At 33.4% G+C, this 24,643-nt stretch overlaps 4 protein-coding genes across 6 annotated transcripts; 3 read left to right on the forward strand and 1 right to left on the reverse strand.

Annotated features, from left to right (window-relative positions):
* Window positions 1–2,894: 2,894 nt before the first annotated feature.
* On the forward strand, window positions 2,895–5,573 carry LOC114179290 (sugar transport protein 14). The gene is made up of 4 exons (XM_028065570.2): window positions 2,895–3,085; window positions 3,703–4,025; window positions 4,203–4,832; window positions 4,914–5,573. Exons 1-4 carry the CDS (start codon window positions 2,944–2,946, stop codon window positions 5,361–5,363), a joined length of 1,545 nt encoding a protein of 514 aa, XP_027921371.1. The 5' UTR covers window positions 2,895–2,943; the 3' UTR covers window positions 5,364–5,573.
* A 604-nt stretch (window positions 5,574–6,177) lies between these two features.
* On the reverse strand, window positions 6,178–9,290 carry LOC114179448 (CRS2-associated factor 1, chloroplastic-like). The gene is made up of 5 exons (XM_028065792.2): window positions 8,570–9,290; window positions 8,351–8,478; window positions 7,719–7,944; window positions 7,456–7,583; window positions 6,178–7,281 (listed from the first exon to the last, which is right to left on the reverse strand). The coding sequence occupies exons 1-5, from the start codon at window positions 9,246–9,248 to the stop codon at window positions 6,256–6,258; spliced, it is 2,187 nt and encodes a 728-aa protein (XP_027921593.1). The 5' UTR covers window positions 9,249–9,290; the 3' UTR covers window positions 6,178–6,255.
* A 1,186-nt stretch (window positions 9,291–10,476) lies between these two features.
* On the forward strand, window positions 10,477–13,733 carry LOC114179449 (putative glycosyltransferase At3g07620). 3 transcript variants are annotated; one of them, XM_028065795.2, is made up of 6 exons: window positions 10,477–10,683; window positions 10,907–11,356; window positions 11,447–11,868; window positions 11,964–12,094; window positions 12,399–12,747; window positions 12,844–13,733. In XM_028065795.2, exons 2-6 carry the CDS (start codon window positions 11,077–11,079, stop codon window positions 13,510–13,512), a joined length of 1,851 nt encoding a protein of 616 aa, XP_027921596.1. In that variant the 5' UTR covers window positions 10,477–10,683; window positions 10,907–11,076; the 3' UTR covers window positions 13,513–13,733. The 3 variants fall into 3 exon arrangements, with proteins under 3 accessions (XP_027921596.1, XP_027921595.1, XP_027921594.1); XM_028065794.2 differs by having other exon boundaries at window positions 10,907–11,868; XM_028065793.2 differs by having other exon boundaries at window positions 10,910–11,868.
* Window positions 13,734–22,779: 9,046 nt separating this feature from the next.
* On the forward strand, window positions 22,780–24,253 carry LOC114177032 (uncharacterized). The gene has a single exon (XM_028062259.2). It carries the CDS (start codon window positions 22,968–22,970, stop codon window positions 23,841–23,843), a length of 876 nt encoding a protein of 291 aa, XP_027918060.1. The 5' UTR covers window positions 22,780–22,967; the 3' UTR covers window positions 23,844–24,253.
* Window positions 24,254–24,643: the final 390 nt, after the last annotated feature.

The raw sequence follows: 24,643 nt of genomic DNA on the forward strand, positions 1-24,643 counted from the left end.
TTTTTTTCAGTAAAGTTCTTATTAATAGTCCTACTCTGAATAAATTTCAATTATGTTTTTAAAAGAAAAATAATTATGTATTATTAGTGATTTATCCATTTCTTTGGTGGAAAACAAAGTATTGCCTAATTTAACTAACTAAGAGCTCAAAAAGATCACCCACAACTTTAGCAAATCCATAACATTCCCACAACTAGAAATATAATAAACAAAAGATTAATCCATAAAATTCACATTACATCCTATCAACATATATACCTTCAAAAGGAACAACAATCTATCTTACGAGAATTCTATAAGCCAAACTCACAGACCGAACTCTGATATCATTGTTATTGGATCTTTCGAGAAAAGATATAATGACTGTTTTACAATAATCATTGTCCAGTAAATATATTGATAGGTAGTAATATTTAACCATTACATTAGTAGTTTATTTTGTTCCAAAAATGATGCCAATCCCTTATATATGTGTCGGACTCATGTTTCATCGATGTAACACAAAGTGTACCACTTACTCTCAATTGTAAAACAAATATAAATATGAGATAATTTCAGTTATATGACTAAATTTCAAATTAACTTTAAAATAATTATACTATATAAGGGAAACAACTATAATATTATAAAGTTAGAATGCCCAGATGAAACCGTAAAACTCTTAACTTGTTTATGGTAGAAATTTTCAAAGAATTTTCATGTGTTGCATTTCTTCTCAAGTGGTGTACGCCCCCTACTAACAAGTTAATACTCATACACTTTCATTATGAAATATCATATGTAATGATTTTCATTATATATTGATTCAAACCATATAAACATAGGAAGTAATCAATTAATTATAATATCTTACAAGAACATGAATCTTATATTTACTTCATAGCATGAAAATTCATAGATTCAGCCATGTAAAAGTATCAAATAAAATCAAGAGCAAGACAAGAACCTAAAATTAAAATAATATAAGAGGAGAATAAAGACAAGAATGAACATAAGACATGTGCATTAGAACCAACATTATGATTCACAGTTGCAAAAGCACCAATGAACAAAAGCCTACCCATGTATAGGAATGAGAATCAAAATCTTGACCAAATCAAAATTTTGAATCAAAATCAACTAGAATGACAAAAATAGTGAGGTGGATATGAGGTTGACTATCTCGTATTTATATGTTAATTAATAATGTTCAGCACCACCTAAATTAGGATTAAAAAAAATGATTGAAATGTTTAAAATTGAATGAACTCTAATTTCAAACATATTTTGTATATTATTATTTTAATGTATGTAATAATTTTATTTTTTTTCAGTTATGTTTTTATTAATGGTTATAAATTTCAATTCTGTTTTTAAAAGAGAAAAAAATATTAGTGTTTTAAAGAAGACAGAATTGTAGAACAAATGTGCAATTTTGTTTTGAAAAGCAAATGATTTTGTGCGTGATTTAAAGAGGATAATATTGTAGAAAAAAGTCTCATGTTTTTAGAAGTAAAAGTGTACCACTCATTCTGATCCATAAAATAAATATAAAGTGTATGAGATATTGAAAAATAAGAGTAGAATGAAGTGGTTACATAAAATATAACAATTATATGAATACTAAGTAAAAGATATAATTACGTTTAAGAATAATCTTAGAAAAAAAAATTGTGTATGGGAATCCCTAATATTGTATATATTGGTACAGATAGATTAATTTAATTTTAATTAACTATCAAAATCTCTAAAACTAAGCGAAGTCAGATCAATTAAATATTATTAATTCAAAATTTTGATTTTATCCTCAGCTCCAATAACCAATCCATTCTACTATTGTTCTTAATATAAAATATATGTTGTTTATAAAAATTAGTCCAAGATAATAAATAATTTAGATGACTATCTAAATTAATATAGAAAAAGGTAAATTTTAGATTTGTAAAGTCCTTGAAAATTAAAATAATATAAATTACCAATAACAAATAGTTTGTTGAGATTAATATACCGTGTGTGTGTATATATATATATATATATATATATATATATATATATATATATATATATATATATATATATATATATATATATATATATATATATATATATATATATCATAAAAATTATTTAACATGTGTCTATTATTACATTAATGCTATTTTTTCACAAATATCACACAATGTTTCATACTATTATTTAGTTTCTAATTATATTTAACTAATTATTTAAGCTCATAAATATGTTACTTTAAAGTATAGAATATTAACGAATAAAAGTTTGTGTGATCAATTCTAAGTTTATGACATATGATTTATTTAATTTATTCGAAAAAAACTGTATTGTTTAAAGTCGTTAAGGAATTATTTAAAGATAAAATTGTTATTGAAACTGCCCAACTAAAATTCAAGTGTCGTACAATCCAAATGTGACCAAGTCAAGTGTCCTCAACCATATTACTTTAATATCAATATCTAATATTAATTTAATTTACATTTTATTTTTTATTTTTTATTTGTCTCTAAAAAAAATGAAGCAGGTTTATTTATAGCTTAAATGGTGAATAAATTTTCTGTTGTTTAAAATTCTTCTCGACATCTTTACCTTATTAAGATATCTTTCGTTTAACTTCTTCTTATAAAAATAAAAAACAAATAGCTTATTTTATATATAAAAAAAAAAAACTGACGACTGAAACAGTTACTGTTTGGTTGAACTTATTCTTTCGTTGTTCCATTAAAAGATAAAAAACAAATTGTTCCTCTATTAAATAAAGATAGCTTATTTTATAAAAATGATAATAACAAAGAAATTACTTACAAGTAGTTAATATATTCGGTATCTGTTACTATTTTTGACCTCTGGAGCTCTATATATAGCACCGTGAAAGCTTTTGTTTGAAAGAGCAGAGACGGTGAAACTTTCTCTTTGAAATAACAGAGACCGAGAGTTGTGACAGAGAGAACAATGGCAGGAGGAATAGTAGAAGGAGGAGAGCGTGGAAAAAGGGCTCATCTTTATGAGCACAAATTCACTCACTATTTTGCCTTTACATGCATTGTTGGGGCACTTGGTGGCTCACTTTTTGGCTATGACCTTGGTGTTTCAGGTCATTCTTCTCTCATCTTTTTCTATTTCATTAATTTCTTCTCAACTATATTCATGAAACATCTAATTGTTGCATTAACTTGATTATTTTTTATTAGCCTTCCTGATCAGGTATTCATCATGATTGTGGGTGAAAATCATTGAAAGAACCTGTTGAATGAATTTTTTATATGGATAAAATGTTTTAGATGATTTTTTTTATCATATTTATTATATAATCCGAATCATTCTCATTTATCATTTTTTATCTCCATAATCAGTATCATGTGTATTTAACGTTTTGATTTCTGAGCCCAAAACTGTGCCGGGAATCAGTATCATGTATATTTAACTAGTTGAGTTCGCTGTTCACAATAAACTCCAATTATTCAGGGAATGAAACAGACGTGGTTGGTTTAAAGAAAAGAAATATACACTACTTTTTCTATTATTATTATTGAGTTCAATTTAAAAAATTTTAACTGGAAATATTTAGATAATTCTAATAATAATTAGTCATTTCCCCATTCCATAGGAAGTACTGTTTGTGATGTTATGTTATAGCTATGTTTTTCTTTTCATGTTGTCTGAAAGTACGTTGAGAATGAGAAATTTAGTGGTGATGTTGTCACGTATCAGGTGGGGTGACTTCAATGGATGATTTTCTGAAGGAATTCTTCCCAGGCGTGTATCGCAGGAAGAACATGCATCTGAATGAGACTGACTACTGCAAATACGACGACCAAGTGCTCACACTGTTCACATCATCTCTCTATATCTCAGCACTGGTGATGACATTCTTTGCCTCCTCCTTAACAAGAAGCAAGGGAAGAAAAGCCAGCATCATAGTGGGAGCCCTTAGCTTCCTGGCTGGGGCAATACTCAATGCAGCAGCTACCAACATTGCAATGCTCATCATTGGCAGGGTCCTTCTTGGTGGAGGCATTGGCTTTGGTAACCAAGTAAGTCAAATACTCCTAAACTAATCCTCACCATATTATAGTCATGAAACTTCATTCACATATACCGTTTACTAAGATGTTTGTGATTGTTGTTTCAACGTTGCTTCTTGTTTCTGACTGGATTTCTAACATGCATACTTTACTTATAAATTCTTAATGGTGCATTCGATTGTGTAGGCTGTTCCATTGTATCTTTCGGAAATGGCTCCAGCAAAGAACAGAGGAGCAGTGAACCAACTGTTTCAGTTCACAACTTGTGCTGGAATCTTAGTTGCAAACCTAGTGAATTACTTTACCAACGAAATCCATCCCTATGGATGGAGGATTTCACTGGGTTTGGCAGGTGTTCCGGCAATTCTCATGCTTATTGGAGGTTTTATGTGTGCTGAGACACCTAACAGCCTTGTGGAGCAAGGAAGGTTGGATGAAGCAAGAAAAGTATTGGAGAAAGTTAGAGGTACTAAGAATGTTGATGCTGAATTTGAAGATCTTAAGGAAGCGAGTGAAGAAGCAAGAGCTGTGAAGAGCCCATTTAAGACACTCCTCAAGAGGAAGTACAGGCCGCAACTCATCATTGGTGCCTTGGGAATTCCAGCATTCCAGCAGCTAACTGGGAATAACTCAATCCTCTTCTACGCCCCTGTCATTTTCCAGAGCTTGGGTTTTGGTGCTAATGCTGCTCTGTTTTCATCTTTTATCACCAATGGGGCTCTTCTCGTTGCCACCATCATCTCAATGTTTTTGGTTGACAAGTTTGGCAGAAGAAAATTCTTTTTGGAAGCTGGATTTGAAATGATATGCTGCATGGTAACTACTTGTTCAAGCTGTTATTGTCCTTTAGTTTTATCCAGCATGTAATTGTACTGTACTTTTTTACTTGCTTTGCAGATTATTACGGCTGTGGTTTTGGCTGTGGACTTTGGACACGGGAAAGAACTTGGGAAAGGACCCAGTGCTGTTCTTGTTGTTGTGATTTTCTTGTTCGTATTGGCATATGGAAGATCTTGGGGTCCCCTTGGATGGTTGGTTCCGAGTGAGCTATTCCCATTAGAGATAAGGTCAGCTGCACAGAGTATGGTGGTGTGTGTCAACATGATCTTCACTGCACTCGTTGCTCAGTTGTTCCTTATGTCACTTTGCCACCTCAGATATGGAATCTTCCTGCTCTTTGCATCCTTAATTGTCTTCATGAGTTGCTTCGTCTTCTTCCTTTTGCCCGAAACCAAGAAAGTCCCAATAGAGGAGATTTATCTTCTTTTCCAAAACCATTGGTTCTGGAAGAGCGTTGTCACTAACGATCAAAATGCATCAGAAGAGACGCCAGTGGCAATAGTTTAAAATCTCACCACCATACTAATATATTTTTTTTCTTCCCTTTTTTACAATACTGTTTGTTTACTTTCACTCTCTAAAAGATAGATCTCCGCATAGTAGTAGATGGAAACCACTCTAAGGTTTCTTTATATATATTTTTTTTCCTTTTTTAGAATATCATTTGTTACTTTCACTGTCAAAAACTATATCTCTTGGTTTATATATATATTTATTTTCTTTTAAAATATTGTTTGTTACTTTCGTTGTCAAAACATAAATCTATTTCGACATTTTCTTTTAAATATGATTTGTTGCTTATATATTTATTTAATCTCCTTTTCTCAGCGATGATCACTTACTCTTTTAAATATAAGTAAATAAAATATATCAAAATGAAACAAGAAGACTTTTATTATCATTTTTTTAATTGAATAAAAAGTGTGTAGAATGAGATGAATAAAAGGTAACTTAATGTGCCACGAAGAAGGCAACTTCATGATAAAAAGCAATTAATCTCTACGCACCTTAAAGCTTTATTTGTTTCCTGTCAAATTTGGGAGATTGTGGGCTCACGATCTTATTTTTCAATAATTTCTTCATCATTTTACCTGAAATCCATACAGTGAAATATAAAACAATGATTTGGTACTTCCCGTCTTTACATTTACATTTGTGTTACATTACATTTTATTTAACACGACATTAGACGTCTAGCCACAGCCTAAGTCATGAGGAGGCTGATAACAAAACAATGACGGTGAGTAAACCATAACGATATAATATTGGGATCATACTACGGAAAGTAACTAAAGTAAAGGCCGAAGCTAAAATGAATACATTGTCAACAAATGCACTACGTATGATTCAAAGAAATCCACTGCAATGGCATCAGAACTTTAGATAAAACCATCCAGCATCATAATAAAAGTTTAGCAAGTTCATCAACTCCTAATGTTCCTTGTGGTACAGCATTCAGTAACTGGCCATCAAAATTAGTTTTTCTAGAAATTTTAGTACTCTTCGCCTTTTCCCGTTTCGTGGAAACAGTGGTAGTTTCTTTAGTCTCTAAAGTTGAACCTTCTTTCTTGGGACTCTTTTGAACCACAGCCACAGCCTTTCTTTGTTTCCCAAAAACTGGTCCAGGTGAAGCAGATTTGGCAAAGGCAACTGTTTTTTGATAAATATTGTCCGCATCCAGAGAATCTTTATCTAAAACAAGCGCACTACCTTTCTCAACAGCTTGTTCGAACAGTAACAAAATTTCTTTCATACAAGGAGCAGCTGACCTTGGTAACTGACTGACATCTACTTCTCCTAAAGCATCAAGCAGCTCATCAGAATGAAGATCTACCATTCCATTCATATGATTGTCAACACCTCCAACAGTTGTATCAGATCCTGAAATTGAAGCAGAAAGATCACCACAGATGGTTTGGCTATCCATTATATTCTCAGCTCTATGGTTATCACTCATAGCTCTCGTCGAGCCTTCAGAACTGCTATTATAGTGTGATAAGGTCAAACTTGAACTGGGACTCGTGCAAGGATCAGGTTCAGCATAGGAGTCTGTGGCAACATTTGCAGTTTCAACTTCATAAACTTTTGTAAGTGAAGCAAGCTCAGTAACCTCAGAAATAGATTGTCTGCTATTTTCATTGGAATATGGCACCTCAACCTTATCCAAAGTCACATCACTTGAACAGGAGGAAATGGTAGCGTCATGTGATAAATTGCTTTCATGCTCTACTGGGTTCTCCTGTAGACTTGGCGCTGAGATTTCTAGGGCCTCTGATGGCCGTGGTTCAAAATTTTTATTGTCAACATTTTTATTGGCTTCCTTGAGGTCATCTCCAAGATCTGGTATAGAGGACTTCCAATTAGGTCCTCTCCAGATAAGTATGTGCTCATATTGAAAGGAAAGCAATGTGCACGGTACAAGATCCTACAGTCAAAAGAATAGATGTAAAAGAAAGATTTTAGTATAGTATCCTCATTAATTAATGTAAAGAAATCCAAAACAACAGGGAAAAAATCCAGAGACAATATATTTTTTTTTTTTGATTTCGGCAACCAGAGACAATATTATCTTCGACACTGGAGCCAAAATTGGTTATACCCTTAGTTTTGCTCCAATCTTTCGATAGTCACTTTTATTTAGTCCTTGACAGTTTATACGCACTAGGTCACACTCTTCAAATGCCTCCCGGACAGTGTTAACTAGGTTATAGTAAACACCATTTTTTCCTGTAGCATGATAAAAGTACCCAATGCATTAGAAAAGTGTGTATCAAGAAAAAAAAAACAGCTAGATGCCAGTTTGCCAAGAGAAATTAACTTTTCTTAATTGCTAAACTGCACTAAACTTCCTTAAAAAGGTACCTAGCCGGCATATTGGAATCAATTTGCGCCCCTTTTGACGCATTTCAGTTGCTTCTTCCAGAGTTAGACCTTCAGGAACTCGCTGAATCAACCTAGGATATACTGGACTCACAGGCTTCCATAACATCAGTGGAAAACGTGGGCGTGTTTTATGATTGTAGTTTCTTCCTCGAAACAGGTAGACCTTACCGCCCCGTCTGAGAATGACTTTACCCCCTGTCTTTTCCTGGAAAATCAGATAACATGAGGCAAGAGAAAACTCAAATGATGCAGCAAAATGTTATTTTGCACATTTCCAATTCCTGAGAAATCTTGAACTTCTCCAATCATTATTTATCTTCCGCCTCCTCCTCAATATTTGACTGATAAGAAAAAGATGCTAATACGAACGTATACATGTTTAATTTGTAGAAAAACTCATTCGAGAGGAAATTAACAACTTACATACATTTCTAACAATCTAAGTACTCAATTTTACATAACTAACACAACTAACATAACTTATTGGCTGCTACATCAAGATGAATAACGATTACGGTAATGATTATAAAATTTGTGGAATGTAGCTTATCATAGATGTCAGTATGTGATTAAATGTTAGAATTTAAAATTTTTTAAGCATTTAAATTAACCTCTAGCTGCTGGCAAACATTATCCATATCGACAGTACACACTCCCAAACATCTGATCTTGCACACTCTCCGCCGCTTCCAATGAGCATGTATATTATCCAACATGTTATGTGTAAAACCATCTCTACCTAAAACAAAACACAAACAAAGACTGTGAATTTTCCACCACAACCACAACAAAAGAGAGCATAAAACAGTAGCAGGTAGCAAAAAACGAACCCATATTGAGTTGGCGTTGGGTTTTCATGCAGGATTTAACCAATTCACGAATCTCCTCCTTCGTCAATGGTTCCCCCAAAATCTCCTCCCTCGACTTCACGTACCTAGGTCCTGTCCCCGGCAAATACGGCCCCGGCGACTGCACCGGCTTAACCCCCTTCTTGTGCGGCGGTGGAAGCTCGAACGAGTCGAACTCCTTCAGCTTCTTCTTGCTTGGCGGTAGCGGCGCGCGACCCGTCCACGGCCGCGGCATGGTGCTCGGACCGAACGGCAGGAAAGGCGGTTCTCGTATTTTGGTTGGCTTCGCTTTGGGGGTTTCCGTGTAGCTGTACTTGAACTCGAACGGGGCACCATCGATGACGTAGGAGAGTCCGTCATCGCTGATTTTCACGTTATCTGGGGCGGAGGTTATCCTTCGCGGCTTCAATTTGGGGATGTTGGAAAACCTGAACGCCGGGTGGGACTGCGGGTCCACGTTGGGCCTTGGCGGGCTTTTGGACCTTTTGGCCGGGCCGGAGGGTCGGCCCGTTCGGCGTGCATTGGGGGATCTATCGGAGCGGGTTTGCGGGTTGGTCCAGCGAGAGAGTCGGGGCTCCGAGGATGGACGCGGGTTGGGGTTGGGGTCGAGGGTTGGGGCGAAGATGGGAAATGTGTGAGTGTGTGCGAGCTTCAGAGCCATGAAGAAGAAGATAAAGTGTTCTGCATTCTTCAACTTAGTTGGGTTCAGGAGTGTGTTTGTGTGGGGTGTGACATGGCATAACATACCAGAGCGACGTCGTTTTGCATGTTTGGCAAGTTAATTCTTCTTAACCCTTCATACAAGTGTTTTTCTGCATTACTTGTGTGTAAATGATAATATGTTCATTATCTCATATAGTTTATCTTCTAATTTATTTAATTTTAAATTTTAAAAACATATTGAACCACTATTCAATATATTTAGTAACATTACTTTTACTATCATTCTCAATCAACATTTCTGAATAACTAAACTCAAAATTGAATAAAATTATGAACAACTAAAAATACAGAATAAATTTAAGAAAGGGTGATTAAAAATAAAACATAATATTGAAAAAAACTTATGAATTTTAAAATATCGAAACTAAAGTTACAATTATAATTTATTAAAAAAATACCATATTATTTCTTGTTAAATAATTTAATGTCAATTCCGTTTAGAAAAATATTCATATTTTTTTCTTAAATTTATCTCTGATGAAATTTGTAAAAAAAAATTACCTCTGAATGTAAAAGTGCCACACAAATGCATTCCAGTGTCTTCTAAAAAAAACATAAAATTTAGGTCGTAATCGTTTTCCTCAATTATCAATGAAACCCAGAAACGAATCAGTAAAACATGCTATTAAAGGCCCTGCAGCTTGCTAGAATTTCAAAAGTGTTAATAAAAAATATTTTAAAAATATAATAAAAACTATTTAAAATGTTATACTTTTATGTTTTTATTTTTTAATTCTTTGATTTTTTTTAAGATACAGACAAACGTATCAAAAAAATAACCTTATTTAGTGATGATATTTTTTTTAAAAACATTTACAACAATAATTTATAATAAATAAAATTTAGAAGATAAAATAAATGAAGCGATACAAGTCAATTAAAAGAGGTATTTTAAAGGTATAGTTTTTTATAAAGAAAATTCACAAAAAAAAAAAGTTTTGTTGCTTTTTATTATTTTTTTTTCTTTTTTTGTTACAATTTCCTTCATCCAAAAATATATAACGCATAAAAGATAATTGAAAAATAAAGAAATACAAAATATGAAGGAATTTAAATTGTAATTTATAATTATTTTTCAATTTTTTTCTAACGTTAAATGTATCTGCGAAAATATTGTGTTAGAGGAATAAATATCTTCGATTAGAGTAAATTAGATTGTCTGTGTGGCTGTTAGAGAAAATTGGTATATGTGCGCTTGATGAACATATTTCTATTATTAGATAGATACTTTTAAAGATTTTGCTTAGATCTCTTCTGCTTCTGGTCCCGAAGTGTTTCTTTGTTTGGTCACAATAAAGTCAAAAAATAGCGAAAAGGAGAGAGAAAGAGAGCTTGAAGTTTGTCTCCTCAGTTTTGGTCTTCACTGTACTAAGGTTAGTCCTGCACTTCCTCACGATGTCTTGTTCCTCTTAGTCAAAAGACGAAACAAATGTCCATTTTGAACTCTTTGCTTTTGCTTTCTCCATGTTCCTCAAGTTATATGCATCTTAGGAAACAGTGAAAATTGAGACACAGTCGTTATTTACTTGATCCGACTCAACATTTTTCTGGATTTTCTGTAGTCTCTCTAACTGTAAAATATTCCAATTTTCTTAGTAGGATCCTTTGATTTTTTTTCTCTTCAAGTTGTTCTTCAATGATTTGTGACGTCACAGTAGCAGAGCGTTTGGGAGATTGAAGCTAATTTGTCCAAAAACGAAGTGATCTGGTGTTATCTCAGTTCTTAACTGGTTTACCTGTTTCCATATTTTTATGAGTTATGTCAAATGGGGAACCGGAGATTGCTTTTTCTATTGGGGGTGCTTGCTGTTAATTATTTACTGTTTCAGTCAATATTGGTTCCATATGGAAGTGGAAATGCCCCATGGTCTTCTGTGCCTCAGAAGTATGATAAAGTTAGATTTCCATCATTGCATTCAACACCAAAGTACTTCACTGTTTGGACCCCTCCAATGGGCTCTGTTTCAGGGTTTTCTAATTCATCTGCTTTCATTGCCGCGGTGGAAAAAATGCCCAATCTTATTGTTCAATTTGAAGTTGGGGACGGTGAGAAAATGGGAAAACACAATGATGAAAACGCTGACTTAGTCTCTGAAAGAAACATGTCTAATGATGATGTTTTTGAACATGGGACAGATAGAAATGATGCTCGCAGTTTATCTGAGAAGAAAGATGTTGGAAGAAAAGGTGACAGATTGGACTTGGAGAATGTTGGATCCAAAAACTTCAATGCAATTTTGGCCAAGGGAAGTAATGTTAACTTCTCAGGGAAGCAATTTTCGAAAACCGAAGGGGGAGCCTTGGTAAATGATAATAATATGGATTCAAGGGAATATGATGGTGTTCGTGTTCATACCTCGCACAGCTCAACTTCCTCTACTAATGTGACTAGTCTTGAAAATTTTGCCCAGAAAGTTGTCTTTTCTGCCTCAAACAACAGTGCTGCAATGATAACTCCTAGGAGAAAGATGAGGTGTATGATGCCACCTAAAACAAGAACATTAATTCAGGAGATGAACCACATTCTAGTACGTCGCCGTGCTTCTGCTCGTGCAATGGTATTTTAGCTTATATCTCTGTCAATTATGAGTTAGCTACCTGGACAAGACATTGCTATGGTTATTTCAATCTGAAGATCTTCTCTTTGTTGCAGAGACCCAGGTGGTCATCCAAACGTGACATGGAAATTCTTGCTGCCAGGTTAGAGATTGAGCATGCTCCTATAGTAACACAGGACAAAGAACTTTATGCTCCTCTCTTTCGCAATCTTTCTATGTTCAAAAGGTACGCTTGATGAACTTGTTAAAGGAAATATGAACTCAACTAAAGGTAGTCCTTGGATTATAAAAAAAAGTTAAAGTTTTTCCTTGATACACATGATTCTTCTAATTGATCATTAAAATGTTTGACTCTGGTCACTCCTCTTGAGGGTATGACAATATGCAATGTACCTTAGTCACAAGGCCATCTTAGTTTTTTCCTCTAAATATGATATTTATCTTCCTTTTCATTGTCTGATTTGGGTCGGAGCTACTATGATATGACCAAAGTTCAAGATCCTCTAACTTTTTTCTTGTTGGATTTGCAGGAGTTATGAACTGATGGAACGCACGCTCAAGGTTTATATATACAAGGATGGAGATAAACCCATTTTTCATCAACCCATACTTAAGGGACTATATGCCTCAGAGGGTTGGTTTATGAAATTGATGGAGGAAAATAAATATTTTGTTGTGAAGGATCCGTCAAAAGCACACCTGTTTTATATGCCATTCAGTGCGCGAATGTTAGAACACTCCCTTTATGTACGTAACTCTCATAATCGAACAAATCTCCGTCAGTTTCTGAAGGACTATACAGACAAAATTTCCGCAAAATATCGTTACTTCAACAGAACCGGTGGTGCTGACCATTTCCTTGTTGCTTGCCATGATTGGGTATGCTGCATGTTCTTTATTTCTTCCTTCTTAATTCTACTTGCACGTGAACTATGAGTGCGTAGTGGTACAAAATTTATGAGTGGATTGTTGCAGGCCCCATATGAAACAAGACACCACATGGAATACTGCATAAAAGCTCTCTGCAATGCTGATGTGACTCAAGGCTTTAAAATAGGAAGGGATGTTTCTTTTCCAGAAACTTATGTCCGATCAGTTAGAGATCCTCAGAGAGATCAAGGAGGAAAGCCTCCTCACCAAAGATCCTTTCTTGCCTTCTATGCTGGAAATATGCATGGTTATTTGCGTCCAATATTGCTGAAGCACTGGAAGGACAAAGACCCTGATATGAAGATATATGGTCCAATGCCTCATGGTGTTGCAAACAAAATGAATTACATCCATCACATGAAGAACAGCAAGTATTGCATATGCCCTAAAGGGTACGAGGTCAACAGTCCAAGGGTCGTTGAAGCCATATTTTATGAGTGTGTACCAGTGATTATATCCGACAATTTTGTTCCACCTTTTTTTGAGGTTTTAAATTGGGATGCATTCTCAATAATCCTTGCCGAGAAAGATATTCCCAACTTAAAACAGATACTTCTCTCAGTATCACAAGAGAAGTATCTCAAGTTGCAACTTGGGGTCCGAAAGGCTCAGAAACATTTTTTTTGGCATGTAAAGCCCTTGAAGTATGACCTCTTCCACATGACCCTTCATTCAATTTGGTATAATAGAGTGTTTCAGATAAAGTTGAGATGATGATACACACGAGTCCTCTGAACTAGAAAGCAGAAGCAAACCTGACATGAGATGAGGGTTCTGAAAAAGAAGAGGAAATTTCTGAGTGTGAGTAACTCATGATTATGAGATAATATAATAGGAACTTGAACTTGTATTCAGTGTTTTAGACTGTACTATGTGTATAAATTCTGTACCATATTTCTCTTGAATGCATACAAAGGAAAGCTGGAATTATTACATTTTTGTTTTTGGCCAATGTTGAATACATATATTTTGTTGTCTGAGATCTCAAAATGATTTGACAGACTTATGAATGCAAGTAATTCAGAACTTGCTAGTATCCTAGGTGTCAGGCTAGTTTACTCTTCATATTTTGAAAATGATTTTTTGACAATCATAGTTTTCCAAACAACTATATCATAATTTCCTTTCAGTGATAAAATATTATACTCAAATAAGTTACAAGGACACTGACCAAATTAGGAATCAAATATTATTAAGTAGAGTTGTATGCTGACCGTAGGTGTAAAAAATATGGGAACTTTGCATGAATTTGGTTTTTCCTTCTGAGGGTATCTTCTTTGTAAGTGGCTTGCATGCGTAGCAACCTTTTCCATTTCTTTTGTTGTTATCTCAAACCATGAACAGATTACAGAGACACATTACATTCACCCTTTCCATCTCTGCATGCTTGCTTTGTGTCATTCTCCTCTTCACTGTGGTGTATTTCTTAAATATAGAAAGTGGGGAATGTGGTGATTTTCCAACCACCCATTTGAACTTTTTCTCCATTATTGACTTTACTTGTAGAGCTTGGTAACACAAAAGGGGAAATGGATCAAAAGTTTTGTAGTGAGATATGATATGTTTCAAAATTTTGCCACATAGTTGTAGCGTTTGTTAAGTTTGAGATTATTTATAGCGAGATATGCATCAACTAATCATGGTTGTTATTTTATTCAAGTCAGTGTTCATTATCTCATGTCTGAGCTAGGTATAAATGTAGAGTCTAATTTAGTACCTTTGTGAAACATTGTAGTTCCTGATTACGACTCACTTGAATCGAAAGCACCCAGAATTAGTCGTACTAATAAAAAAACATGAAATCAACGTATTGAAAAGCGGAATATCAACGTTTGGCGACACAATAAAACAGCATGTTAAAGGTGGTAAAACCGTATTCATAAAGTTCTAGCTCTAGATACAACAATGAGCATTGTTAAAGTCTTTGCTGAAATTTTTTCTTTCATTTTATCGACTTTATAAAAGTTGAAAAGTGTAATTTGGGATTAAGATTTCAGTTTTCTTCTCTCTCTGAGTACAAAAAATTCGCATGGGATTGGTTGGGCCGTATTTTGTAATTGGTGATTGATCTGTTCGGATTGATCTCTCTTTTTTTTTTAATTTTTTTTAATTCTTTTGTAGTTTTTTTTTTTATTTTTTAAAAATTTATTTATATAATATAAAAAAAAATATTATTTTTTAATTATTTTTAATTTTAAACATAAAAAAATTAAAAAACGAATTGGCAGGTCAGGACAGGCTGGCACATTTTGGCCCGCTAAACTGACAGGTTAAGCGGATCAAGTTACAACAGGTTGATGAATGGAAAATTTCAACCGGACCTACTCTTTTCTTGGTGGGCTGGCGGGCCGGTCCAACAAGCCTGATCGACTTTAATATTCCTAGTTAAAACCCAACTTACCAATGAAAAAGTGGACGAAGGTATAGAAAATAAAATTACTAATTCGGCTAGTGATAATAATTTTAAATGGCATGGCACATCGTTTAAAATTATTATATATGACATGTTTTGGTTAGTTCCATATGTGAAACCCACATCATAATACCCTTATCCCTATAACTAACTAAAAAGCTTAGTGGCCAAATTTTGTGTTCAGACTTTCGTATTGTTTGATAGCCAATGTAAAGGAATAAATTGCACTCCATTTTAGTACAAGAATAACATAAAAAAAATATCATATAAATAATAATTACGAATTCCATATTTCATAAAATATCAAAACCTATTAATGGTTAATTAAACAGTGGATGTAAAAGAAATTATCATCTATGTATCAATATCAAATATTGGTTACAGATTTTAATATCAATATCAATATCAGTATCAAATATCAATATCAATTCTATAACTAATTACAAATATAAAAAGTCAAACATTTATAATACTAATTAAATTTGCTAACAAGATATTCTATTCTTTTCTTTTTTTTTCAAATTCGTTTTCATCTACGCTAATGGCGTCCATTGATGTACATAAATAGGAAAAAATGGAATTGAATCTCTCCATATGCAAGAATACGAAAAAAAAAAAATTGTGTGAGTGATATAAATATTTTATTTTATTTTTTTATAAATATGATATTCTAAAAGTAGTATATTTATTATTCGGCATCTTCTGTCCTAGGTTTTATCAATAGCGTGATATTTTATAATTCACTATTGATCTATTATACAATATGTTGACATTCCATTTTATTTGAAATCTTCTTGAAAAGAAATAAATATCGTAGTTACATGTCCTTGTTATTTTGTGGAAGTCGATGTTTTCTTATACAAAATCAAATAAATATGTCAATGCAATGCTTATAAATTATAGTGAAAACAACATTTTATTAATCACTTTAATTTTTTTTTAAAACTTAGATTTTCATATTTTTGTTATGAAACATGCATCTCAATTCCTAATGAAACTTAACATTTAATGTAAGCATACTATGTTGGTGGATGGTGGCATAGTTAGTAGGATGGACAAATCAAAAGGAAATAGAAGAAGTACCTCACCACACCAACTCAGGGATTAAAACACTTCTGCACTCTACTAACCCTAATAAATACACCACGCATATAATATACAGATATTTGAGATTGCATGTGCACAATTTATGTGAATTGAATTTTTTTTTTCTTGTCTTCGATTTTGAATTTGAGGTCAATAATAGTATTAGTATTGTGCATGTACTTTGGAGAAGCTATAGATTTTTTTTTGTTTCGATTGAAAGTAATTTGGACTTTATAACTAAAAAAGCAAGAAAGAACTAAAAAAGTTGGATAAAAGCAATGGAATTTGCAGTTATATAGAGTGGACACCAGCAGCAGTAGATCAGAGGAGCAATAAATGGCATTGTGAATAACAGATAACACCATTAAAGTGTCCATCTTTTAACTACTGAAATGTTCCAAATTTATGGCAGAAATTGCAGAAAGGGTTCTAGTTCTATTTGAATCAGACTAACTATATCACAAGTTTGAGTCTTTCTGCACCATTTTTTTCTAGTTAGTTATGGTGTGCTGTAGTATCTATAATTAGATAAATTCAACAAAAATGATTTCATTTTGTGATCTTGTAACCTTAAATATAGCATGGATATAAATTTAGTAAGTGAGAACCGATTTGCAATAAGAAAATAACGTGTTTCTTATAGGTTGTAAAATTAAAAGAATAATTATGATTCGTATACTAAATCTATAAATAATTTGATAAATTAAGAGTATGAAAGTGAAGGAATTGGATTTAAAGTGTATGAGTAAAATTGAAAAGATTTCCCAAAGTGAAAAATGAAAGAAGAAGTTGAGAATCCCAAAGTGTGAAGTATGGGTGACACCTGAATTGCATGTGAATAAGATGAGATAGTGAGTGAGTGAGTGTTTATTTGATCGAAAAGAAATTACAAGATAAAAGAATAACAGCAGCAACAACATGTGGTGGCTCCATTCATTTAATACCATTTGTTTTCAGCTCTGCACTCTGTAACTACCACCCATTATTCGATGCTATTTCCGATGTTAAATTTTTCTCAATTCAACCACATTTTGCAATAAAGACCCATAAAACAAAAATCCGTATACTCAGAAATCATACACGGAAGAAGAAGAAGAAAAAGAAGAAGATTCTATTTATTAATCGCACTCAAATGAATGAATTTCTTTTCTTTCTGGTTTGGAGAATATTTAGGTTTAACATTTTCACCATTTAATCATTGAAATTGGGTAGCATGTGGTACTAAGATTTGAAGCTATGGTTTTAGGAAAAAATGGATGGCTCCACCCATTTAATAGATAAAATGGGTGGGCCCTGCTATTTAGGACTAACTGACAGCACCACATTCCAACTTCTTTAACTCTCTCCAATTTAACAATTCCTCTTTAAATAATCTCATAGCTAACCTATTTTCGGACATGGCCCATTTTCAATATACACTTTGTCAAATTCATCGTTCAAACCCTCACGAACCTCTCTCTTAGCCTATTACTTACACCATTTTAGTTGTTCTCCCTTTAATTGCTTCTAGCTACTAGAACATGTGTCCTCTAGTTTTTTTGTTCTTTCGATTAAAACAAACTTTCACGCTTTATGCACGGTTAAGAATTCAAATGTGAATTTAAGTCTCACATTAATTAGAAATAAGAAAATGAAGAACAAATTCATTATCTTAAGATTTTAAGTTGAAAATGTTATCAATATCTTATTGATCGTACTCAAATCTTATTAATATTTGTTCTTCTCAATAAAACTCATATATATATATATATATATATATATATATATATATATATATATATAAGGATTGAAAATCAATAACTAGATTAAAGACTAAATCGAAATTAATATTTTTTTTTCTTCTTAATTTGTTATTTACAGGAACTCAGACTATAATCTGCAACTATTGAAGATGAACATACTCCACGACAAAATCTTCTCAATTTTAGCTTCCACACTCATTTGCATCACTATAATAAGTTTTATATTCATGGCATTTTTAAACAAAATATTTACAATTTGTATCTTTGTAAAATATTCAAAATATCACGCATAATCAATACAATTTTAATGAACCCCACAGAGAATGATAAGAAAAGCAGAAGAAAAATAACGGTGATTAGATAAATAAACAACTAAAATGACAACAAAAAATAAAATATAAGGATAAAGATGAAAAGGACTAGGGAAGAAGAGGAATACAACTAAAAGAGGAAATTAAAAAAAAATGTTGTGCCTTTTAATAAACTTTAAGAAAAATAAATAAAAAGAAAGAAGAACATGGTGTATTTTATTGAAATAAAAAAATGAAGAGGAAAAATAAATATACTTTACTGTTGAATTTTGAAAAAGAAAATAACACTGAAAAGATAAAAAGAAAGAAAGAAATGCGAAGGAAAATGAAAAGATAGAGAGGAATAGTAAAGTTGTTTGTAAAGAAATTTTGAACCTTAATTATAAATCGTAGGTAAATATGAATTTGTTTTCTGAACACGTGACAAGGAAGACAAGTGTGACATGTTTTATAATGTCCCATGTGAAAAAATTAACTGTGGCAGTTAATTTTGTTAAAAAATAAAATAAAATAACTAATAGATCAAAATTTTCATAATAATTCTGTATTAAAAAGAGTTAATTAGGAATTTGGTTTTTATTTAATTTGTGATTTATTTTGATTTTTATATTTGTTCTTTATTTAATTCAATCGTAATATTCATTAAATATAATAAATGTATTTCTTTGACATTGTTTGAAAAATAACTATATGTAAGTTTAATAAAAAAAAACTTTAAGCAGTAATTTGGTCTCTACATCCTTTTACGACTCAATTAATTTTTTTGTGGGTGTTGTCCATTACAATCTTATAAACGAACACAAAAGTAAATTTCCTATAATTTGGTAGATATAAAAGAAGAAATAGGATATGTGATCTTTGAGTTTGAAAAATATAATATTGGATATAAAAGAGGAGATCTCAGTAGAAATGTGTAATCAAAAAATAAGAAGTTAATATCTTCTAACTATATTATGGTGTATTTGGTTATGCATTAGAGAATTGATTAATTCCAGCTGAATCAATTATCCAAATCAGAAACAAGAATTAGTTATTTTTCATTACAATGTGATTTTTTTATTCTTTAATTGATTTTGGAACCCAAACACATTCTGATTTTGCATTAAAAAAATCAATTATAATCAATTCTACATCAATTTGATGTAAAATCAAACACGTACTTAAGGATGATCTCATGAAAGAAAAATAAAATGTAAAAAAAAGATTATAAACCTAAATATAAAAATCAAATTAATAATTAAAACATTCATATTATAGGTCACCTTCAAAGTTAATATTAATTTATCAGAAAAAATAACATTAATTTTATTTAATTTGATAATAAATTGTGTCAAAAACAAATATAAAAACAAACAAAAAAAAACTTCAATACAAAAACTAAATTACTAATTAATCTTATTTAAAATTAAAAAAAAAACGTGGTTGAAAACTTTGAGACACGGATGTCGTTGTCAAGAGTGAGCCAAGAAGTAGCGTTCATTTATATGATTGGGGAGTACCTATCATAGTTTCACAAATAAATATGATTGGTGAGTTAGTGTAGCAATTTCGTAACATTTTATTTTTTTACTATTTCGTATTTGATATAGCTTAGCATGGAAATCTTAATTTGTTTTGCAAAAGAAAACGGTTAAACAGTGAAACAGGAACGGAAAGAAATTCCGTTCGGACACGAATAATAGAAACAGGGTATGTGTCGTTCTCCTGTGTGAGAGGTAGTGATGACTACTGGTGTGAGTTCCGAAGTACATACATTAATAGCTTCCCGACATAAAAGTAGTTTAATAGCCATTTCAATCTTTAAAGTCCAACCTTTTCATGCTGGATCCACTGTTCCTTCAACCTTTTTTCTTAACTTCTTCACTCTTTCAGGAAACAAACAAGTTTATTCTTACAATTACTTACCAAATTATTTCTCTCATTCCTTTCTCTAAAATTTTAGTAACAATAAGTCTACACTTTAAAACTTTTCTTATTATGTATTATAGGTAATCCAAATTCCATTTATGTCCACCGGTTCGGATCCAATAATAGACCACATATTTCTCACAACAAATTTAAGTTGTGTTTTGAATTGTTCTATCTTTATTTAATCTCATTTTTTTTAAAGCATTTTATTATTTTAAACTAGTTTATATGCTGAGAATTTTGAACCTGATAATAAACTATATAGAAATTTAGTTTAAAAAATGATTATTCGTTGATGTAGTTTCATAAACAATTTTATTAAATAAGTTAATTTAACTTCCAATTTCTATATAAATGTTTTAAATTAGGGTTGATTGATATATAGATGCACTGAAATGACGAAATGTGTGAATTGGTTGAGGAAATATATAAATTTGGTGTGTTGTGATTTATTTGAATTATCATACTCAATTGGTTTTGTATAAATGGAATGAATTGAACTAGAAGCTTGTATTTTAGTATAAAAAGTTGAGGTATGGCCATGAGGATGGCGAGGAAGGGCTCTATACAGTTGAGGTTGAGTATAACAAATTGTCAGGTGAGTTTTTCGAAGATAGATGCAGGGTTTTAGAGTCTAATCGGTACACCGAACCTTTGGGGGGTCTTATTTATTACATGTTGTTATTGCTTGTTAAATGAAATCAAATATGAATACAATTATATGATACATCTCTTATTACGGTCATAATATGTATCTATATATTTATAAAAATATACGTGTGATTCTTTATTATGGCCATAAGAATTGTTAGTATAATTTTAATAAATCTAGCTTATCTTTATTTGTTGGTTATTTGTGTTTCTTTTGTAATAATTGTTTTTATGGCGTGAACGAATGAGCCTATAGGTGATAGTGATAATAAACGATAGGAGAAGAGAGAGATGAAGTATATGGGTGTTTGGAGGGATATATAATGACATTTTCTATTGTGTAGTCTTGTCCATTTATAACATTACTAAATTATGTAATGAATTTCTTTCGTTTTGTTTTAAATCTTAATCGTGGACTATTGCTGCACATTTTGAATTTGTTATGTATGTTTTTGGTACTTATATGACAAGGTTTGATCCAATAATATATGATGAATAAGCTAATGAATTTAGAATGGAAAAGTGATGAGGAATTTGGTTAGAGTAGATGTTTGTGCTGAGTAAAATAAAATAAAATAAGCGCCTCAATTGTGAGATTCTCCATTAATATCTTGGTCAAACCCATGAATTAATTTATAGATCTGGTATTTATGAGCCCAAATCCACATTACGGTTTTAAAAAAATTCACAGGAAAACTGATGAGGAGAAACAAGGTGAACACATATTTGCTCACAGGTATCCAATCATCATCTATACCGAATTTAACATCTTTGAAAAAAAATCTTAGTTATGGTCATTAATGATATCACCTCACCGATACCTGAATCAGAAAGTTCCTCCCCAATGTTTCTTAATTCAATGCTAGAAAATCCTGTTTAACCGAATTCGTGTCCATTCCTAATAGGTTAGGGAAACACTTTTTCGTTATTTATTGGAAAAAGTAGAATCACCATTGTATATAATCACAAAGTGGATGCCAAATATCCAAAAATGGATTTTATGCCCATGAAAGACGTAGTTGAGCTACGTTGGATTTTAGCAATGCCGGGACCAAATACTTTAATGCCGCTGTGAGAAATTAGTAAAACGATGAAAACAAACTGTAGATTTTGTTCTGTTTTGTCATGCGTTGTTTTCCCGAGAAGAAAAAAAGATAAATAAAGCACAGGGTAAGCTGAGTAGAGACATGAAGAGAGTGAATAGAACAAATGAAAACGCCAACGTTTTGTTCTGAGCTCTGGCTCAAAAGTGAAAACTAGTCCCTTATCTCTTCCCGTGTCAGCTGGGTGACAATGTGAATATAGTGGCAGTGCCCCTGATACCTTTCATTCGCTACAAGACAACACCATGCTCTTTTTTTTTTTCCTTTGGGTAACTCGTAGTAATAAAACGCAGCAGCATAATCAATGAGTAAAAGGGGAAAGATTAACTAACAGGCTACGAGTCTGAGTCAAGTGTCACGGCCAAACAGGGATTCCAGTAATGAAATCAAATTCTGTACTTTCCTATCAAATATGTGTATTTTAACATTTTAATCGCATTTATAACTCACGTCTTAATCGTATTTAATAATTGAAATTAGTGTGATTAAAGTGTAAACGAAGGAGAGAGAGAGAATCGAAGTGGAAAAAGACATTACCATAAAGTCTGCCACGTCATGAGGAAGAAAATTCCCATGGAGTCGAAGAAGCCCTCCACTCCTGTGCCAGGCTGTGTTTGTTAGGGCAATGGTCAAGCTATTAAGGGCGACTGGCCCCTTGTTACGTTCCTTCACTCGCTTACTCGCTCATCACTTTCACAACCAATAAATAAATAATTTTTAGATCTTTGTAGATGTGCATGCACCACCATAATGTGTGACACACATATATATTATGTATGCATGTTGATTATGGGATGATGAGGGGTTTGAAAGCAGAGCCATTCGTGTGGGGGTCACTTACAAATAAGACCCACGTTTCTCTTTCATATCTTTAGTCCCTCTTTTTCTCTTCTCTTCTTCCCTTACTAAAACCCAACCCTTCACTCCTCTCATTTTCACTCCGCTCCTACTATATATGCACACACACACCCCTCCCTCCAAGTTACTTCTCCTTACATTACATCACTCAACACCCAATCAAACCTTCACCAAACATACTCATTCATTCACTCACTCACTCACACACACACACACACACAACCACTGTCCTTTCAACCACGCAATGGCTGAGCTACCTAGCTCAGAAGCATCGTCATCTGCTTTCACCCGCAAGCACTCGTCTCCGGAGGCCCATTTGCCAGGACCCAATCGCAAAAGGCCCAAGCAGGCCCGCGATAGCAGCAGCAAGCACCCCGTCTACAGAGGGGTCCGAATGCGGGCATGGGGGAAGTGGGTATCCGAAATCCGCGAGCCAAGGAAGAAGAACCGGATCTGGCTCGGCACCTTCGCCACCGCTGAGATGGCTGCGCGTGCGCACGACGTTGCTGCGCTCGCCATCAAAGGCAACTCCGCCATTCTCAACTTCCCCGAGCTCGCCGGCTCCCTGCCACGGCCCGACTCCAACTCGCCGCGGGACGTGCAAGCGGCGGCAGCGAAGGCCGCCGCCATGGAGGTAATGGATCCCCCGACGACCCCGTCGTGGACGCTGTCGCAGTCATCATCGTCGTCTTCGTTGGCGGTTAGTTCGTCCTCGGGCGAGACGTCGACGGCGGATGAACTCGGGGAGATAGTGGAACTGCCGAGTCTGCGGAGGAGTTTGGAAATACCGGAGCGGAGTGAAGAGGTGGTGTTCGTGGAGCCGGTGGACGGGTGGCTGTATTCTGAGGCGTGGTGTGACGGCATTTATGATGAGAGGGGGTGTGGGGGTTATTTTATTGGAGATGAGATTTCAATGCAGGAGTCAGAGAGCATGATTCTTTGTGGCTTTGAGGGTTCCTTGTGGCAGCATTAATGTGTGTGCACTGCTTTCCTTTTTTTGTCCCATTCATTTCATTTGACTTTGAATGTGTGAGCCCTTTCCCAATTTTTCACTTTAAGGGCTACACACATTTCTTGTCTCTCAACAAGAATGATGATGGACCTACTATTTCTACTGCCACCACTCCTTTCACTCTCTTCCACAGCTCCCACCTACCTCTCCAATTTCATCAATCTTCTTCAACTTCTTCTGTTCTGTCCATCATGTAATACTGCTACTACTCATAATAATAATAATAATAATATTATTATTATTATTAATAATGCAAATGAAATCCGATATACCTGTAGAAATGGTGCCAGATCTTGTATCATATAATTATTGTTGTATTTTTGTTCTACTTTTCATTGACAGGACCAATAAAAGTAAAAGCAGATTCTCTTTTTGCAGTTTGCATTTTTTTATTTTTTTTTCCGGCTATCTTCTCCTTTTCTCTTAATCAATCCCTTCGTATCTTTAGTTCAGCGGTGAAAATGAAAATGGATAGCTTGGAAACGGGACTTGAAGACCAAAAAATGAAATATAACAAGTTACTATTACAGGTGTGTTATTTGACTATAGTTGTGAGTATACAGATTTTTACGGCTTATGAAAATAGAATCGGTGATAGTAAGTACAGGTAGCAATGGCTTGTTGACACGTGGTGCGGATGTTCTTAGTTTCTCACCTCTTTGTGTAGCGATATTGCATTTTGGGAAACTGGAAAGAGTACCAGCTCCGCTAGTTTTGCAAAATGCGGCAAAGTCCAAAATAATGATGGCGTTTTTACTGAC

This window comes from Vigna unguiculata, chromosome 3 (assembly GCF_037176805.1).
Source record: "Vigna unguiculata cultivar grain cowpea cultivar isolate G323 ecotype 2 chromosome 3, ASM3717680v1, whole genome shotgun sequence".
Taxonomy (NCBI): Eukaryota; Viridiplantae; Streptophyta; class Magnoliopsida; order Fabales; family Fabaceae; genus Vigna; species Vigna unguiculata.